Source organism: Lacerta agilis, chromosome 6, assembly GCF_009819535.1.
Source record: "Lacerta agilis isolate rLacAgi1 chromosome 6, rLacAgi1.pri, whole genome shotgun sequence".
Classification (NCBI taxonomy): Eukaryota; Metazoa; Chordata; class Lepidosauria; order Squamata; family Lacertidae; genus Lacerta; species Lacerta agilis.
Genome location: NC_046317.1, coordinates 47,593,264 through 47,612,307, shown reverse-complemented (window position 1 = coordinate 47,612,307; position 19,044 = coordinate 47,593,264). Strand labels below are relative to the sequence as shown.

Genomic DNA, 19,044 nt, shown 5'->3' with positions numbered 1-19,044 from the left:
CCCAGATATACTTACCCCAATACACATATTGCTTCAGAAAAATTCTACTTAAGTCCCAGTTTCTTCAGCAAGAAAAGCTGCAATCTCTATTGACTATGCAAATAGAGCAAATTTGCATATTTATTGAATTTATTTGCTTCTGCAAGACCTATACAGAGCACTGCAATTCTACCTCCTGTATCTCCTATTCAGTCTTACCTGCTCCCCAGAATCCAAGATTTCACCAGGCATTGCTTGCACACTTTCAAGCCTTGAGGACTAGAAGTTTGCTCTTTTAAAATGAAAACTGAATTCTCAGGCAGATGCCTTCTGGAACCTATATCATTTCTGAATTTGCATATTGATGAATCACACGACTCTGGATATTCAACAACACCAAAGAAAGTAAAGAAGCTTAATGTTTTAATTCATTTGTTTTTTGTTTTTCAGATCTCGTAGATGACCAGGATCTGAGAGCTGACCTTCAAAAACTGCAGCTGCCCTAGCAGATACAAACTCCATCTTGGGCTCCCCCCCAATCCCTTCCTACAAAGGAGTGGCTGAGCCAGACAGTCTCAATGCCTAAGCACAGCAAAGTGACCCAGAGGGAACAAAGTACTGAGCATGTTACTGAATCAGTGGCTGATCTACTGGCCCTTGAGGAGCCTGTGGACTATAGACAGAGTGTCTTAAATGTCGCTGGAGAAAACTGGAACAAGCAACAGGATGTGGATGAAGCTGGTGAGGATCGGCCAGCGTGGAACAATAAACTGCAGTACATTTTGGCTCAGATTGGCTACTCCGTGGGACTGGGGAATGTCTGGCGCTTTCCGTATTTGTGTCAAAAGAATGGTGGAGGTAAGTGAGCAAGGGAGAAGGTACAGTGTGCAGCATAAAAGTTATCTGTTATGGACACATGTTCTGCTTTCCTTTCCTAATACAAGAGGAAGGGAGCATAGGCTTGAAGGCCATAGGATGCTATCTCAAACTGAGGTAGACAACACACAGGACTGACCATGCTGACTGGTGGTAACCCTCTAGGTTTCAGACAGGATCCTTTCCTGGCTCTTCCTGGAAATTCTGTATAAATCATGTGCTCAACCATTAAGCTACAGCTTTCCCTTCAATGGATTGTTGTAGTCACTAGTCTGCATGATCAGGCAGCTCATTAAAGAGTTAAATGAAGAACTGTTATCCTGAATCTTATGACTAGTCCTAAGTTTATCTATTTTATACAAACCAAGACTACACCACCACACTCAGCAATTAAGTCTCCTTTCCTGCTTGATAGTGTGCAAGTATTATTTACACGGTCATCTTGAGTTCAGGTAACAATTTTTGATGGTGAAAGGCTGCCATTATTCTTGGACTGTGTCTTTTTTTTATAACAGCCATGTATTTTCCTTGATTGTGCACTGCAAATCCATGCATGAACCACACTGAACCATTATTATCTCAAAATATGTGAATATATAAACAAACCCTTGCTACAAAAGGCATTCTTCTATAGATGGTTACATTTTTTCACAAAGATGAACTCAGCCAACTCTTCTATCGGTTTGAATTTGCCCTAGTTGAGCTGATTATGCGCTGTTAATTTATTTCAGATTTACAGGTTGTGCTCTATTTCCTAACAAATTTGCTTTCCATGTTGTGATTCTTCCTCTCTGTGACATAGGATGATAATATTCCATTAATCTTTTCTTCCTTTTAGCCACCAAGTTGCAGGAAAAGCAGATTAAAGGCATAATCGCAAAGGATGGCTGTGTAAGGCACATTGCCCTTTGGTTGGCTGCACAGATAGAGGTGACCACTGGTGTTTCCCCTCCTATCAAGTGCTCAGTCTTTAATGTGGTCAATAGAACATTAAATGAATGGTTGTTGCACCTTGAAGGCTTACCTGCTTGCTATTAAGCATATGCTTCCTGGATTATCCATGGATGAAGCAAAGTGCCGGCTGAGTATCAATTGGGTATAATGTGACAGGAATGGATTATTGATAGGTAGATGCTTTTGTGATAAATGCAAATGGTTGATAATGTCTGTATCGCTTCTTGGTTTAGAAAGCTTTTTCTGCTAAAAAATACTGCTGTATGTGAAGGTAGTAATTTTTGTGTTGTTTGCTTCTCAGTAATAAAGTGTGCATATGTCTGGCAGAGAGAACAGATTTTCATTAGGAAAAGGGTGATATTGGGCCAATTCTTTGGAACATTGTGTGCTCAAGAACTTACAGGATGGTGCTGCATGGGTTGAATGCTTTGTTGAAAGCTGAACACCCAGGTTAGGGTTGCAAACGGGAACCCTCTAACTGTACCTATTATCTTGTTACAAAACCTGGTTTTCCCATTATGTGTACTGATGGCCACTGTGTGCACTAAATGTGTAGGAAGCACCTGAGTTTCTCTGTCAGCTGACTTGTCTGTCTTTGGAACTGGAGTGCATTGCTTTGCTAGTGTATATGGAATTTTGAAAGCCATTGCCTATTGGGGTCACCAGAGTCAGAGGCAATGACGTAATCAAAGACAAGGCAGTTCCAGGTCCCAGGGAAGGAGGTAGGCAAGGACTAGAAGCAGATGGCTGGGTCAAGACTAGGCAGGAAAGAAGTTTGAGGCAAGGGAGCTGGTGTGGCTGCTCAGGGAGGCAACTTGTTCAGGGTAAAGAACCAAACCAGGCAACAGTTACATAGAACCAGCCAGGTTCCTCTGACCAAACTTGGTTGGAGAGCAGCCATGCTGTCTCTTGACCAGGACTGGCCCAATATATTTTGCTGCCTTAGGCAAAGAACAAGATGGTACCACACCATTTCACAGAGAGAAGCTGACTGGGCTGGCGCGGTACTAGCAATGGAGTAGTGTTCATCATAATGCCTGAAGGCAGCAGGGTAGAGAAAGGGCTCTGCCCTCTAACAGAAAGTTACAAGCCTCACTCCCTAATGGCAGGGCCAGCTCCTGTCTCTAGTCATTGTACATGTAGCGCTGCAGCACCACGGAGACTAAGCCAATAACTCACTTCGTCTGCTGTCCAAATTACATGAGATGTGAAGTTACATGTTTAAATAAGAGTATTCAGTCTGGCTGCTTTTTCTTTAAATTAAAAGGGGCCCAGATCCAGAATGTACTCCTTTTCCAGATCAAGGCCCTGCAGTGGTTTTCTGCTAAAAACCACCCTTAACTGTTTGCTCTTGGTCTCCACAGTTTCTGTTTCTTGGTATGCTGTGAAATTGTTGGTTTTCTTTATTCTGTTTTGAAGTCTTTTTCATATTTATTAATATTTATTCTGAGCCCTGCTGAAAATTATTTTAAATAGTGTTGTGGAGGAGTTTTATGTAGAGTACTGAGTTTGAGTTTATGGTAACTTGTGCTAATAGTGGTTGCTTTCAGAGCCCTGAGCTGCTTTGGGAGGAAAGGTGAGATATATAATAATAATAATAATAATAATAATAATAATAATAATAATAATAATATACTGATAATAAATTAATTGTACCTAAAACCTTTTTCTAAAGGGGGAAAAAGAAACCTTATTGTCATTTGCTTTGATCAGAGTCTTCCAGTGGATTCTTGTCAGCAGCTGACCCAGTTGTGTGAAGGATTTTTATATATTTTTGAGAAGCTGTGAGTTGTGTCAAGAATTAACTTGGTGATGTTGTGCTGGGTGCACTTAATCGTTTTCAGCCTGCTTATCTGACTACCCTGAATATGAAGCAGGATCAAAATCCTGCCTACACAGCTTTCCTGTCTTATTAGAATTATGAACATGCCAGGAATATTGATTTTTTTTGCTTTGAGTTTTTGGTCAATAGCTCAGATTTCCAGCATGAGAGTTTTTGGCCTCTCCGGCCAACTGTTTATATTTCTCAGACTGCCCATTTGTTTCGTACTCTCTTCAACCAGCCAGAGATACATGGCCCTGCTATTTAAGTAGAGTCCTTTATGAAGCATTTTCATCTAGCCCTTCCAGGAATTGTTCTCTTTAATTGCATAGCTGGCACTGGAACAGCCATTGTGAAGGCAGAAAATAACCACACTGTATATGGTTATATGGGTGGTGCTGTGGGTTAAACCACAGAGCCTAGTGCTTGCTGATCAGAAGGTCAGCGGTTCGAATCCCCGCGATGGGGTGAGCTCCCGTTGCTCAGTCCCAGCTCCTGCCCACCTAGCAGTTTGAAAGCACATCAAAGTGCAAGTAGATAAATAGGTACCGCTCCGACGGAAAGGTAAATGGCGTTTCCGTGCGCTGCTCTGGTTCACCAGAAGCGGCTTAGTAGTCATGCTGGCCACATGACCCGGAAGCTGTATGCCGGCTCCCTCGGCCACTAACGCAAGATGAGCGCTGCAACCCCAGATTCGGACACGACTGGACCTAATGGTCAGGGGTCCCTTTACCTTTACCTTATATGCATTTATATAGGTAGTGTTAAAGTGATCCTGTGTATGGTAGTTGTATTAACCTCTCCCTCTATTGTCACGGCACCTTTTTAAATTAAGAGACTTGCTTCAAATAATGTTTAGGGACAAATGCTAACTGGAGCTGATGGGAGTTGGATGGGCCATACAAGTAAGAAGTGGTTGTTTCCTAGGAGCAGTCATTGTCACCTTCTCATGCTGGGACCTGTGTGACCAAAGATGGGCATCTCTAATGACCTTTTTCTTTCCTGCCAGGTGCCTATCTGGTTCCGTATCTCATATTGCTCATCCTAATCGGCATCCCTCTCTTCTTTCTGGAGTTGGCTGTCGGCCAGAGGATCCGCCGGGGCAGTATAGGAGTGTGGAATTACGTCTGCCCTCGGTTGGGGGGCATTGGATTTGCCAGCTGCCTTGTAAGTGCTTGCAGAAGGCTTGTGGTGGCTTTGGGACAGTTGTGTGGATGATAGGCAGGTGATCTTCCATATGTGCTGTCTAGCAGACATGTGCATAATAGACCCATTTCCCACTGTAAAGAGGGCTTAGTTATTGCAGAATATAATTAGAAGATAACAGTCTGTGAAGGTGGTTGGTTAGAAGCTCAGGACTAATGCCTTGAACAGTTCTTTCCCCCAACAATGGAACAGGATCAGACATTTACCATCAAGTTCTGATTTCCTTTGATTCCCCCCCAGACCACATGGTCCTATATGTATCTGAGCTGAAAGGACGTGCCCTTCAAGAATGTGTGATGTGCCCTAACTGATCCACTGTTCACACCTGTCAAAACAAACCTCTTTGTAGTTTAGTCAAGTGATGGGCAGGTGGGTGCTAGGCAAAAAGACCATTTCTCCTCTGGCATTGATACTGAAACTCAAGGTTAGCACCACGACTCACTCATGTCCCCTAAGCACCATTGTGCCATTCAGCATCTTACATAAACTGCTGGGATCACAACCAAAGTCCTTTGGTTGATGTGGCCCTGGATCGCCTGTGCAAGAGCAACACTGCTTCCTTGATATCTGGCAGTTTTGAGGGAAACAATCACTGGACATGCCCACATCACAGGACAGAGCAGATTTTGAGAATGCATGGGGAGACGAGAGGAAAGAGAAGTCCCATTGCATAGCATTGGATATAACCCAGTGCATTTCAATGTTCCATTCTCCACCATTCATTTTAGTATCACTTTGTTTGGAAATACGTTTTCCTGTCCAGGATCCAAACATCTTTATTCTCCTGTTGCCAGGTCTGCTTGTTTGTTGGGCTCTACTACAATGTGATCATAGGATGGAGCATCTTTTACTTTTTTAAATCGTTCCAGTACCCGCTGCCTTGGAGCGAGTGCCCCGTCATAAGGAATGGCACAGTGGCAAGTGAGTCCTTTCTCTTTACTGCTTTGCATGTAGTAGAAGGGAAATGAGGCGCACTTCTTTGCGTGATAAACGGCGTTCAACTCTGTGACTGTTGTCCTTCCAGAATCTTATAATTCAAATGTGATAGTTGTTGCAGTAGTAATCAATGTTGGCTGATGCCACACAGCACAGATGGGTGGATGCATTCATTTATCCTTTCCCATCATTTATCCTTTTCCATCATTGTGGGTCCCAAGGAGAAATAAGTCTTCACTTGCCTTGTACTCTGTAGTTACTATAGTAAGGTAATTTAACATTACTTTCTCTAGGGGTGTTGAGAGTAGTGGCAGGGAACGACCTTCCAGTCAACAACTTAACAATAGTTCAGGTTTGTTTCCAGCTGATAGGGTGTGGGAATTGTTTTTGGGCATTGGCTGGCAAAAATGGATACTTTCCAAAGAGTGCTATAGAGACACTCTGGAGGTTAATGGAGCATTTAATAGAATGTGAACATCTCCCAGAATATATAAAAATCTTTTATAGTGGGTGTAAATTGCCCCATTTATTTAACTTTTAGTTTCAGTGGCAAGATCTTGGATTCATTTTCCTTTCTCCTAATGTCAACTTCAGCATCCTTCCTGAAGTGCCCTAGGATGCTTGTCTTTCCTACTCAGCGTTTAAATGCTGCCTTGCTTTGCTGTGGCACAGGTGTGTCTAAATGAGAAGTCAAAGCATGTAAAAAAAAAAGCCCAACTCCGTAGCTTTTGTCTCTTTTCAGCCGTGGAACCAGAATGCGACAAAAGCTCTGCTACTACTTACTTCTGGTACCGGGATGCCCTGGACATCTCCAGCTCCATTAATGAGGGTGGTGGGCTTAACTGGAGAATGACCTTATGCCTCCTGGCAGCCTGGAGCATTGTAGGCTTGGCCATGATCAAAGGAATTCAGTCTTCAGGAAAGGTAAGTGTTGGTGGTGGCAGCCCAAAGCAGAACAGAGATTGCCAGAACCTACAACAGGTGGACCCACTTATAAAGTGGTGGATCCAGGGATGGGAAACCTGCGGCTCTCCAGATGGAGCTGGACTACAACTCCCATCATCCCTGCCCATTGGCCATGTTGGCTGGGGCTGACAACGTCTGGAGGGCCACAGCTTCCCCATCCCAGACCTATAGGTTACAGAAGATAACTGCTGTTTGGGACACAATCCTGTAGCCAGGAACAAAGCGTTCAGCAGCTTCCACACATCCTGAATGGTTCATGGGGTCCAGGTAACCACAATGGAATAAGAAGCTAGGAAAAAGGGAAGGATGAACACTTTTTCTTCCCAACCACTTGGTCCAGGAGTGCTTGCTCCATTTTGCTTGGCCTGCTGTGCCTCAGAGCAGCCACCTGAAAGTAAGAATAACATGTGAGAGAGCCCATAGTTGAATGAATGAAACCAGCAGTACCTGATAGCAATCACAGGCACAGCTTCCTCTCTTTTGTGACACAGCTGCTCAGTTTACCTATCTTAGGGCATATCCACATCAAACCAGTTAGCAATCACTTATTTCCCCATGGAGAACCACAAGAATTGTAGTTCTGTTTGGGGAGAGGGCTCAGGATCTCTAACAGTGAATTCATCAAAGTATCGCATTGGCCCCTGAATATAAGCCACTCTCGAATATAAGCCGCTCCTCTAAAATTGGAGGGGGGAAAAGAAAAGGAAAAAAATACCCGAATATAAGCCACTCCCTTCCTTGCTGCTCCTGGCTGCTTACTGGAGGGGGGGGGAGAGAGAGAAAGCTGTGCTGCATTGCCAGCGGTCTTTCCTCTTCTTTGCTCTCTCCCTTCCTGGCCTTGGGGGAGAGGATGGGGAACTACACACACGTTTGCCCCGTGTTCCTAGCTGCATACCGTATGGTCGCGAGTATAAGCCGCACTTTAACTTTTCACAGTTGGAATTTGGGCAAAATATTCAGGCCAATACTGTATCTCACCAAACTACAGTTCCCAAAATGCTTTGTAGAAAGAAAAATACTGACGGAACTTCCCAGTAGGGTAGATTTGGGCTTATTGTTCACCCTTAAGACTTTCTTTATATACGGTCTACTGCTGGATTATATAAAGTAGGATCTCCCGCTTTCTGTCCCTCTCCCACTCAGGTGATGTATTTCAGCTCCCTTTTTCCTTACGTGGTACTGATCTGTTTCCTGGTCCGGGGATTGCTCTTGAGGGGGGCAATAGATGGGATTCTGCACATGTTCACTCCCAAGGTAAGCCCACCGCACTCACCATGTGCCTTTAGAACAGTCAGAGAAATGTCTGAAGAAGTGTGCATGCATATGAAAGCTCATACCAAGAACAAACTTAGTTGGTCTCTAAGGTGCTACTGGAAGGATTTTTTTATTTTATTTTGTTTTGACTATGGCAGACCAACACAGCTACCTACCTGTAACTGGGAAATATAGCTAGCAAGAATCCTATGTCTCTGGTGATCATCGCAATCCATGCCTTATGTTAAACTACTGCCTCTGTAGTGCTGTCTGGATGGCACCAGAGCAGAGCAAATTTTACGTAGGTATAGGTGTCGCTTTTTTAGTGAATGGTGCTACTCTCTCTGAGACTGAAATGCTGAAGATTAATTGCTTTGGGCATGCCAGTCCCGGTCTGTTTCATTATTCTTCCTGCTTGTGGTCAGGATTGTACCATATTAACCAGGTTTGCCAAAGGACAGCTACAAAATGGATTGACTCATTAGCTGTTTAATTAATTCATTAAGCAAAGATGTAGGTGGTTGAACTTATGAAGCTGGCATTAATCCTGGTTAATTTTGAACAAGAGATTCTAAAATACAAGCCCCAGTGTCCAAGTTCTCATTGTAGGTAGAATGATTAGCAACCACATAAATTCCATTTGCAATACTGTGCCTGACCCGTTTGTAAATGGCATTTCCATCAGGTTTGTCCAGATTCTTGGCAGCAGAAGGTCCCACCGGTATCACACTACACACGATCAGCATGCAATGGATGCTTTAGTTGAGATTCCTGCATTGTAGGGGGTTGGACTAGATGACCCTTGGGGTCCCTTCCATCTCTACGATTCTATGATTCTAATTTGGTAGGGCTCACTTTCCATGCCACAAACCATGGTGGACTGAAAGGGAGTAAAGTGCTAATGTTTGCTAGTACATTAGTTTGCAGAGAGCACTTGCATAGCTTGCTAGCATAAGTGTGACTGTCCTTGCAGTCTATTAAGTGCATTCTGTAAGCAGCAATCCTTAATCAATAAGGTTAATCAAGCTTTTCTTGATAAAGGGATGGGGGCTAGTTCTAACTGGCAGGGGGCAATTTGAAATAGTGAGTTTGTTTTTTCTCAACTTTCATTTGGACACTACCTGTGTTTCCAAGCTTTCTTCCATATGAATCATAAGGGCTGGTGTTTTTTTATTTTTGTTTTGCTTTTCTCCTTTAAAAGATTGTGACATTTTTTCAGGGCATGGTATTCCATACCTAACTGGGTAAGCCCACAAAGTGCACAGGCAGTAAAAATCTAAAATGCAATGTAGAATAGGGCATTCACAGTTCTGTAGCTGAGATCCATTTATTTCCATGGGACCTGATTCCCTTTCTATTGTGCCCTTAGCCATCAATAATTGAGTCAACCGAGGAGAAAGATAGAGAGCTCTCTCTAGCATATCCACAAAGAACAGATACCCAGGCAATGGTGTGCTGTTCTCAGCTGCCAATGTTATACATTTAAATATAAATGTGCCATATGTGTACCAAGCCAAGCATCTTCAATGCAGGATGGATGACTTGGCTTCCCTCTCATCTCTCCTTACAGCTAGATAAAATGTTGGACCTGCAGGTGTGGCGGGAAGCAGCCACTCAGGTCTTCTTTGCCCTCGGACTGGGCTTTGGCGGAGTTATTGCTTTTTCCAGTTACAACAAGCAGGACAATAACTGCCACTTCGATGCAGCCTTGGTCTCCTTCATCAACTTCTTCACCTCCATTTTAGCCACACTGGTAGTCTTTGCTGTGCTGGGCTTCAAAGCCAATGTCATGAATGAAAAGTGTGTGGTTGAGTAAGTACTCATTCCAGTCTCTCTCTCCCTTTCTCTCTCCCCAAGAGGCTTCTCTAGAGGGCACTACCACAGCAGCTATCTGTTTTTCAGGGTACCTTATAGTTACTTTAAAAAAGCATCCAGTGCAGCTGGTGCAATTCTGTTCTGGCCTGAAGCTTTGGTAGCCAGAAACTGTAGTTTCCTTCTGGCCAGGTGGTAACCTAGAGTGCTCTCTGCAACTAGGAAAGCAGCTTTTCACCTTATTATTTTTGCAGAATGTGCTGTGAAGTAATTGGACTAAATCCTTTCACATCATTCATTCATTCAGTATTACATTTATGTACCCCTCCATTTTATCCTCACGACAACCCTGTTAGGTAGGTTAGGCTCAGAGACTGTGACTGACTCACCCAGTGAACTTCATGGCTGAGTGGGAACCAGAACCCTGGTCCCCTTGATCCCAGTATGACATTCTTAATTAACCACTGCACCACACTGGCTCCCATCAACTGCTGGGGTTCATTTTGCCTGTTTTGCTGGAAGAAGATGCCCTTCACCCAGAACAAGGTGAACAAGGCCAGGCAATGGCTCTGTAATGACCTTTAGCTTCTCCTCCATAGGAATGCTGAGAAGATTCTGGGTTATCTGAATACCGATGTCCTCAGCCATGCACTCATCCCACCCCAAGTGAACTTCTCCCATCTCACGGCCAAAGACTACAGCGAGATGTATGGTGTGATAAAGACAGTGAAGAAGGATCATTTCGATAAGCTGGGCCTGGATCCTTGTCTACTGGAAGATGAGCTTAACAAGGTATGTTTATAACCAGACTTGCTTTTCATGGTACATTTATAGCTGGGCTTGCTTTTCATGGTCATTTTCGACCCTAGATGCTGGTTCCACTCTAGTACATCATTGAAGTCTCCTAGCCAACTTGCTTGGGAAGAGCACATGGTAGAGCTCTCTTGGGATTGTACCACTTCTGCATGGTGCAAGTGGGTGATCTCATGCTTGTATGCACCCCATAACACTATAACAGTGTTATGGAACAGATGTGTTTGGGTGCTATGAATAGTAAAGCATATGTTTTGTATGCTGAAGTTCCCAAGTTTATTCCCCAGCATCTCCAGGTAGGGGTGGGAGTGTCCCTTGTCTGAAAACATCAAGAGTTGTCAGCCATCTGTATAGACAATGCGGCGCTAGATGGACCATTGGTCTGACTTGGCTTAAGAAAGACTCCTGTCTTCCTGAGATTACTGAGGGAGGTGAAACTGAGAAATGAATACATCATGTAATTTCTATGGGATGCATGCATTGAAAAGTCACAACTTTCCATGGCTTCTCAGAACATGTACAGATGTAGTGAAACAGATGCTTGTGCAATCATTTGTATGCATTATGCAGCATTTTCCTTATACCCACAATGGTTTGGCTGTTTGGTTCTGAGAGCCTGTGATTTTACAGATAGAAAGCTATTTACATGAATACATGCACACCTGCTTTTATGATGTAATCTTCTGCCCAGAGTAACGCAAGCATCTTCTTTTGGCTGTGTACAGTCAGTGCAGGGAACTGGCCTTGCATTCATAGCTTTCACAGAAGCAATGACCCACTTTCCAGCTTCTCCTTTCTGGTCAGTGATGTTCTTCTTGATGCTGATAAACCTGGGTTTGGGGAGCATGATTGGGACCATGGCTGGCATCACCACACCCATCATTGACATGTTCAAAGTGCGCAAGGAAGCATTAACAGGTAAGTTCTCTCTTGGGGAAACTCAAGAAACCATTCACAGAGTAGCACTGTTGTGCATGCAATGACATCATTTAGTTCTGGCCAAGACTTGTGCTACAAAATACGTTGCTGGATGGGATCAAATTGTAATTCTTAAAAGTCATGGCATAACATCAGAGCTGAACTAATATTTCTATTGCTGAAATATGTTTGCTGTCCCCAAAAAGAGCAGAGGGATTTGGGGGTTAATGGGTGCCTGTCAATGTTGGGAAGCTCACACACTGTGATAATGTGGCAGTATCTGGGGAACTGATGATTTTGGGTCATTTCATAAGACCAAACTGTGGAGGGTTTATGGGTGAGTAGATCCGGGCTGAGTTTGGAAAGTTGCAAAATGATTTTGTGATTATTTCATCAAACCCCCACATTTATCATACCACTACAAAGCTGATCCAAATGGCTGCTAGTAGCATATTCACCGTGCAATCCAAGAATGCTTTGGTTACTTCAAAGTAAATCACAGTGGTTTCAATGGATTGTAGCCCAGATGTGCCTCGGGTTATGAATTGAACACTTCATTGCATGCCAAACTCTGGTAGAATCAATTCAACGCACATGTCCAAATTAGCCAGCTATGTAAAACCCAATTAAGCAACCCAGGGTATGAAGCACTGGTAACAAATTCCATTGCAGTGACAAAAGCAAAAACCAGCATTTAAACTCATTATTCAAAGCATCCACATCTGAAACCTGATGTGAGCCTTGCAGTCAGGACCTATCATTGCTGATAAGCTCAGTAAAGTTAAGGGGATGTTTCTGATGTATATAGCACCTTCTGTGATCTCCACATGCCTACCTGCCTAGATACTTGCAGATTTGTATGTAGCAGATTTTGTTTTACATTTCTCTAAAGATTACATTGCATATTAAAAGTTTAAGAGCAATTTATAGGGCACTCCTATGAATGTTTGCTTAGAAATAAGCCACACGGTGTTCAATGGAGCTTAATCTCAAAGAAGTGTGTCTAAGATTGCAACCTTAAACTTTTAAATAGTGAAATCAAGTACAGTACTTAAAATTCAATGGAACCAAATGTTGTGCTTGCCTTAACTCTGTTTCCCCATAGTGGCCAGTTGGGGCATCTACGTTTAAGATAAAATTTCTTGCAAAGAAGCCACATGTGGAAAGTTGGGTGAATTCCACATATAGCTTGCCACACATGTGTCTGTTTTACCATGAGCACCAAGTAGAGGAGGCACCAGTGGTGGCCTACTTCTGTCAGGCATATGCACATTAACAAATTCGGTGTGCATTCATTTATCAGTGAGCTACATGCAGGATATGTGGCCATGTAGGCAAGACATTTTATCATGTATGAAACTGGCTTTGGAGTTATTTTTTTTCTGCAGGAATAATATTATAGCCACAGAGCAGGGGTCAGCAACCTTTTTCAGCCGTGGGCCAGTCCACTGTCCCTCAGACCATGTGGTGGGCTGGACTATTTTTTTTTGGGGGGGGGGGATGAACAAATTCCTATGCCCCACAAATAACCCAGAGATGCATTTTAAATAAAAGCACACATTCTACTCATGTAAAAACACCAGGCAGGCCCCACAAGTAACCCAGAGATGCATTTTAAATAAAAGGACACATTCTACTCATGTACAAACACACTGACTCCTGGACCATCTGTGGGCTGGATTGAGAAGGCAATTGGGCCACATCTGGCCCACGGGCTTTAGGTTGCCTATCCCTGCCATAGAGCAACGTGGACATACCAACTTGAAGCTCACTGACGCAACTCCGTGATGCAGGACAAACAGGGGCAACAAATGCATAATTTTTAAAAGTTGGCTCACTCTGAAAAATCAGGAATCTCATTATCACAGCTTTATCGTATCTTCAGCACAGGGTCATTTTTTTCATGCACCTCAATGTATATTCAGACTCCTATGGTGAATTGAATTGAATGAGTCATGTTGGAGAACTGACATGTGGGTACTATTATGACCAGAGGTGATGTGAAAGATGTTTTGTAAGATTCAAAGAGGGCATTAGACTGGGTTGCTAACATCCAAATCCAGTTCATCCTGGCCTGGAAATTGGGAAAAGGGTGCTTTTGTCAAGTGAATCAAGAAATGGGTGACTCTTCAAGAGGAAGTTAAGTTATAATAATTTTTGCATCAGTTCCGCAAATATAAGGAACTTGAGATCTAGTTAGTATTGCACAGGCAGACATGAATTTGGGACATTTTAAGTGCCAACCTAGCAGTTCGAAAGCACGTCAAAGTGCAAGTAGATAAATAGGTACCGCTCTGGCGGGAAGGTAAACGGCGTTTCCGTACGCTGCTCTGGTTCGCCAGAAACGGCTTAGTCACGCTGGCCACATGACCCGGAAGCTGTATGCCAGCTCCCTCGGCCAGTAAAGCAAGATGAGCGCCGCAACCCCAGAGTCGTCCACGACTGGACCTAATGGTCAGGGGTCCCTTTACCCTTTACCTTTAAGTGCTGGACTTCACAGCCTCAATAACACTTAATGAAGAGAAGATGTTTCCCTACATCACAGTGAGCAGCAATGTGATAACTTTAACTCTTTCCCAGATTATCTAGTATAGCCTCAAACTTCCCCCCTTCCCCTGTCGAATTAGAGTGCTTGTCACAGATATACCCTGACTTTTTATGTTTGAATAGCTCTAACATATTGATGCACTGTTTGTGTATGTGAAGAGCTCTAATCTCTCTCTAATTCCTGCCCTTAAAGTCTTTACCATGTACACGCATCTCACGATACTGCCAGGGGCTCTTGTAATACATTGCTGCTCTTCGGTAGAAACAATATTATCGGTTTGCCTTTTGGATCCTGCAGCAGTTTTGTGTGCCCTCGTGTAGCTGACGGTTACTGTGATCTGCTCTTTACAGTTGGCTGCTGCATTTTTGCTTTCTTCGTGGGGCTGATCTTTGTGCAACGCTCAGGCAACTACTTTGTCAACATGTTTGATGATTACTCTGCAACGCTGCCACTCACCCTCGTAGTCATCCTGGAAAACATTGCGGTGGCTTGGATTTACGGCACCAAGAAGTAAGCATGTATTTCCAGGAGGGTCAGCCTGTTCATATTCCTACAGGCTTGTCTGAATTCCTAAGCATTTGGCTTTTAATGCTTTGGCCCTCTTACCACTACATGGGTTTCATTGTTCTTGAAGCACTCAGGCTTCTTGATGCTTCTTGGGCCCCATCAGAGTTCCCATCCAAATCTCTCCACCCAAATCAAGGGAAAGTAAAGAGCAAGGAAACTTGTGCTTCAACATCTGTTTGCTTTCTTCCTTCCTTTTTTCTAGATTCATGCAAGAATTAACAGAAATGCTGGGTTTCCGCCCTTACCGGTTTTACTTCTACACATGGAAGTACATCTCGCCCATTTGCATGGCTGGCTTAATGACAGCCAGTGTGATCCAGCTATCTGTCAGTCCTCCAGGTTATAATGCCTGGATCCGAGAAGAGGTGAGTTGGCAAATAAAAGTGCATCCCCCAAAGGCTACAAATCCACAGGCTGTGTACCAATTGGCAACCAACCCACATACTATACAGTGAAGCCACGGGGTCCTCGCTGCAAATGGCTGTGGTCATTTGTGCAATTGTTAGGCCAGCATCCACCTGGAGGACAGAGAGGCATCATCCTTATACCAGAATACTTTGCATTTCCCCCTGCTTCCAGAGATGTGGTCGCAGAGGTTGCAGATACACCATAAAACCCAACTAGCCAATATCCTGCTAGAGATGATTCCAGACAGAGCTGGCATGGATTTCTGGCTACACTTCCAAGGAATTGGGAGTGAGAGGCTATCTTAGCCATGTAGAGTGACAGCGGTTGAAATCCCAATGTTGCAAATGCTCCCTTGCTTTTTAGGGTAGTCGGAGGTTAAGGAGCAGTAGTTCAATGTATGGAATCTGAACATTCATGTAAACGTTTATTTGTTCTGCAGGAAAATTGTTGGTCCAGCTTTGTGTAACTATGGGAAGCTACTGCATCTTTATTAGCATTTTATTTAAGTGGGGGTTGCCTCCTGCACGAGCAAAATGTTCTAATGCAGTGGGCTCTTGAGAGATTAACCCTTTGGCAGGTGTTTCAGTGTGCGTATGCAGAAAAGGGAACGGAGGGGTAAGAAAGACCTTTTGGCAAAAATCCTTTGCATGTATAAGATTTCCCCCTTGCAGTACATGCTGGCCCTTCGCTTGGAGATGGGAATACAAGCAGCATACTTTACTTGCCTTGGTGCCACAGAAATAGCAACTTGGTCACTTCAAGGACATCACTTGTGTCGAGGTTGACAAATGCCACCTGCCAACTGCATTTTCCCTTCTCTTCCAGGCAGCAGAGAAATATCTCTATTACCCCAAATGGGCAATGGGAGTCCTTGTCTCACTGATCATCCTGGCCATCCTTCCTCTGCCGGTCGTCTTCATCCTCCGCCAGTTTCACCTGCTGTCAGATGGTTCCAATGCTCTTTCTGTCACTTACAAGAAGGGACGTATAATGAAGGACATCTCCAACTTAGAAGACAATGATGAGACACGTTTCATCTTGAGTAAAGTACCCAGTGAAGCCCCTTCCCCAATGCCTACACATCGTTCTTATCTAGGCCCAGGGAGCACATCCCCAATGGAGATGAGCAGCGTTGCCAATGGACGCTACAGTAGTGGGTACCTTACGGCTACCACTCCCGAATCTGAACTGTGACCGTCAACCAGCAACCTCCCTCTGTTTGCTGGGTAAAGGAGAGGAGGTCCAGGAGAAGGAACCTCTGCTTTAGAACCCCTTCCCAGAATTTACAGCAGACAGGGACTAGATGATATCAAGAGAGAGTAGACGTGGGAAGGGGCCTTCTCCAGCTGAAATGCCAGATCCCTCCTCAGTGAATAATAGTAATAAGACATTGCAATAAAATTTTATGGGCATAAGGAAATTTTTAGCCAATTGGTATTGAAAAACACAAATTGCTCCTATATAAGCAGCCAGAGGCTGGAAAAGGAGGATAAGATAAGGCAACAGCCAAAGAACAGAGCTTCATGTTTTCTGGATCTCTCTCCTTGTCCATCCCTTTCCTCTAGTTGGGAAAAGAGATATGCCTCATTCCACTGAGTATGTTTAATCACCACCGTTCATAGCACAAGGAAGATCAATCCTCTTGGTATGGATTCTACCAGACCACCTGTGGTTTTACACTCTGATAATCTCCAAATAGCACATTCTTGGTCAACACTTCTTGCAAGTCTGGGCCAAGATATATTTTATGTAGGCAGCACATTACAATGCCTGGCGATGCCATCATGTGATACCTGCCATGTCATTGCTGGTGTTGGATCAAAAACAGTACAGAACAATGGGATCTCGTTTAAGTGAAGTTTGCATTCGCATGCGTGCTAATGTTACTCGCAGTATTCCTCCACCAAACGTCTGCTCACGCAGTGGTGCAAATTCAGGTATGTGCCATGTGCATAGGCCAGAATCAGAAAACTGTTCCATCAATGTAAATTTTCTCAAATTTGTGGTGTCACTCCTGATAGCTACATAACTCTGAGCAGGCTGTGACCTCAGCCATTTTATCAAATACACCATCTGACATAAACTTTTTCAGTAGCAGCCATACTCTGCAAGCACTGTGAGTGAATGCTGGAGTCTTTTTGCTGTCAGTTTTGGGACATTAAAAGCACCTTTAATAATAATAATAATAATTAATAATAAAGGTTCTTACTGAAGAGAGTGTGCAGCATCTTTAAAGGTAGCCTAGGTGTGTTGGGTCTGTTGCATTTTCCATCAGATGGTGCATTCATTGCCTTTTACTCTTATGAATGTGGCTGTGCATGTGTCACAGTGATCTAGGATCCAGACGATAACATTTTTAATGAATAGTGATTCAGCTCCATCCAGCCTCTGGTTAGTCACATTCAGCTGGTGACTGAACCCTATCTTAAAATTTTTTCTGTTATTTTCATTTTAGTAACTAGGAGGTCATGCAGTTCCTGTGTGGGAGTACACACTTAATGGGATTCTTTAAAAGAATGTTGCTCATATATGCCACTTAATTTTTTTTTTTTTTTTAAAAACCTCTTAAAGATTTTTCTTTCTTTTTTCATTTGCAGTTTGAGCACTCCCCTCTGCACAGTGAGTCTGTGGGAGCGCACATTTCGCCTGCTGGAGAACAGCAGAAAGGCACCGCTGCCACAAACCTGCCCCCGAAATGTCAAAGTGCAACAGACTCTTGTGCTGTTGCATATGATATTTATGCTGCCAATGGCTAAATGTGCAGAAGCTGCTTTAAGTGCTTTTTTTTTTTATAAGATTTTATTATTTTCAATTAAGACAAAAGAAAAACATAACATAAACACCAACATTAACAATACAGAAGTACAATACATAAACACAACTCAAAAACACAATCAATCAATTACAATAAAAAGAAACATATACAAACCTTTAAACTAACATTTATCCTCTTACTTTTCTTGTTACTATCTTCTCTATTTTAGGGGACTTCCCCCATTCCCTCCACTGTCTTCAAAATCATATATATCTTCTAGGTAGCTTTGTATCTCATTCTATTCACATTTGCTCAATTTTTAATGTGCTTTACTTTACTTAATTATATCTTAACTTAAACACCAAGTCTTAACATATTTTCTAACAAATAAATCATTCACACAAAAATATCTTGCTAACAATTTTATCTAACATAAACCTGCTAAAGCCGCTGTTCTATTTAATTCTGCTCAAATATTCAATTTTACTGATTTAACTAGATAATCTTTAAATTTCTTCCAGTCCCATGACACCTTCTCCTCCCTCTGGTCCCGGATTCTGGCGGTCAGTTCTGCGAGTTCCATATACTCCATCATCTTCATCTGCCATTCTTCCACCGTTGGTATCTCTTCGCCTTTCCATGTTCTTGCCAATAAGATTCTAGCTGCTGTTGTGGCATACATAAAAAACACTCTATCCTGACTGGGTATCTCTTCATTAGTTATGCTCAGAAGAAATGCCTCTGGTTTCTTACAAAAGGTAACCTTCATTACCTTCTTGAGTTCGTTATAAATCTTGTCCCAGAAAGCATTTACCGCTGGGCACAACCACCACATATGAAAAAAGGTACCTTTCGCATGTTTACATTTCCAACATACATCTGACATTTTGGTATTCATCCTAGCTATCTTAACTGGTGTCAAATACCATCTGTAAACCATTTTCATTATATTTTCTCTTAAACTATGACAAGCAGTGAATTTGATACCTTTTTGCCACAATCTCTCCCAGTCATCCATCATAATATTGTGTCCTACATCTTTCGCCCAGTCTATCATTGACGATTTAACCAGTTCATCTTTCGTATGCCACTCTAGCAGAAGATTATACATTTTGGAAAGGTTTTTAAAATTCGATTCTATCAGTTCTGTTTCCAGTTTTGATTTTTCTACTTGAAAACCAACTTTTTTGTCCATTTTAAATGTTTCATGTACCTGATGATAATGCAGCC

General features: G+C 43.0%; 1 protein-coding gene across 1 annotated transcript; it reads left to right on the top strand.

Annotated features, from left to right (window-relative positions):
• The first annotated feature begins 557 nt into the window (after window positions 1–557).
• SLC6A17 (solute carrier family 6 member 17) lies at window positions 558–17,232 on the top strand. The gene is made up of 11 exons (XM_033152456.1): window positions 558–837; window positions 4,641–4,798; window positions 5,632–5,758; window positions 6,516–6,697; window positions 7,883–7,993; window positions 9,564–9,805; window positions 10,405–10,597; window positions 11,344–11,536; window positions 14,435–14,594; window positions 14,854–15,016; window positions 15,885–17,232. The coding sequence occupies exons 1-11, from the start codon at window positions 558–560 to the stop codon at window positions 16,251–16,253; spliced, it is 2,178 nt and encodes a 725-aa protein (XP_033008347.1). The 3' UTR covers window positions 16,254–17,232.
• Window positions 17,233–19,044: the final 1,812 nt, after the last annotated feature.

What these genes read in the sequence shown, in the direction of transcription:
- SLC6A17 (XM_033152456.1), top strand. Translation starts at nt 558, where the DNA reads ATGCCTAAGCACAGCAAAGTGACCCAGAGGGAACAAAGTACTGAGCAT. An exon ending in GTGTCAAAAGAATGGTGGAG is followed by an intron (nt 838 to 4,640) that starts GTAAGTGAGCAA and finishes CTTTCCTGCCAG; the next exon opens with GTGCCTATCTGGTTCCGTAT. An exon ending in TGCACATGTTCACTCCCAAG is followed by an intron (nt 7,994 to 9,563) that starts GTAAGCCCACCG and finishes CTCTCCTTACAG; the next exon opens with CTAGATAAAATGTTGGACCT.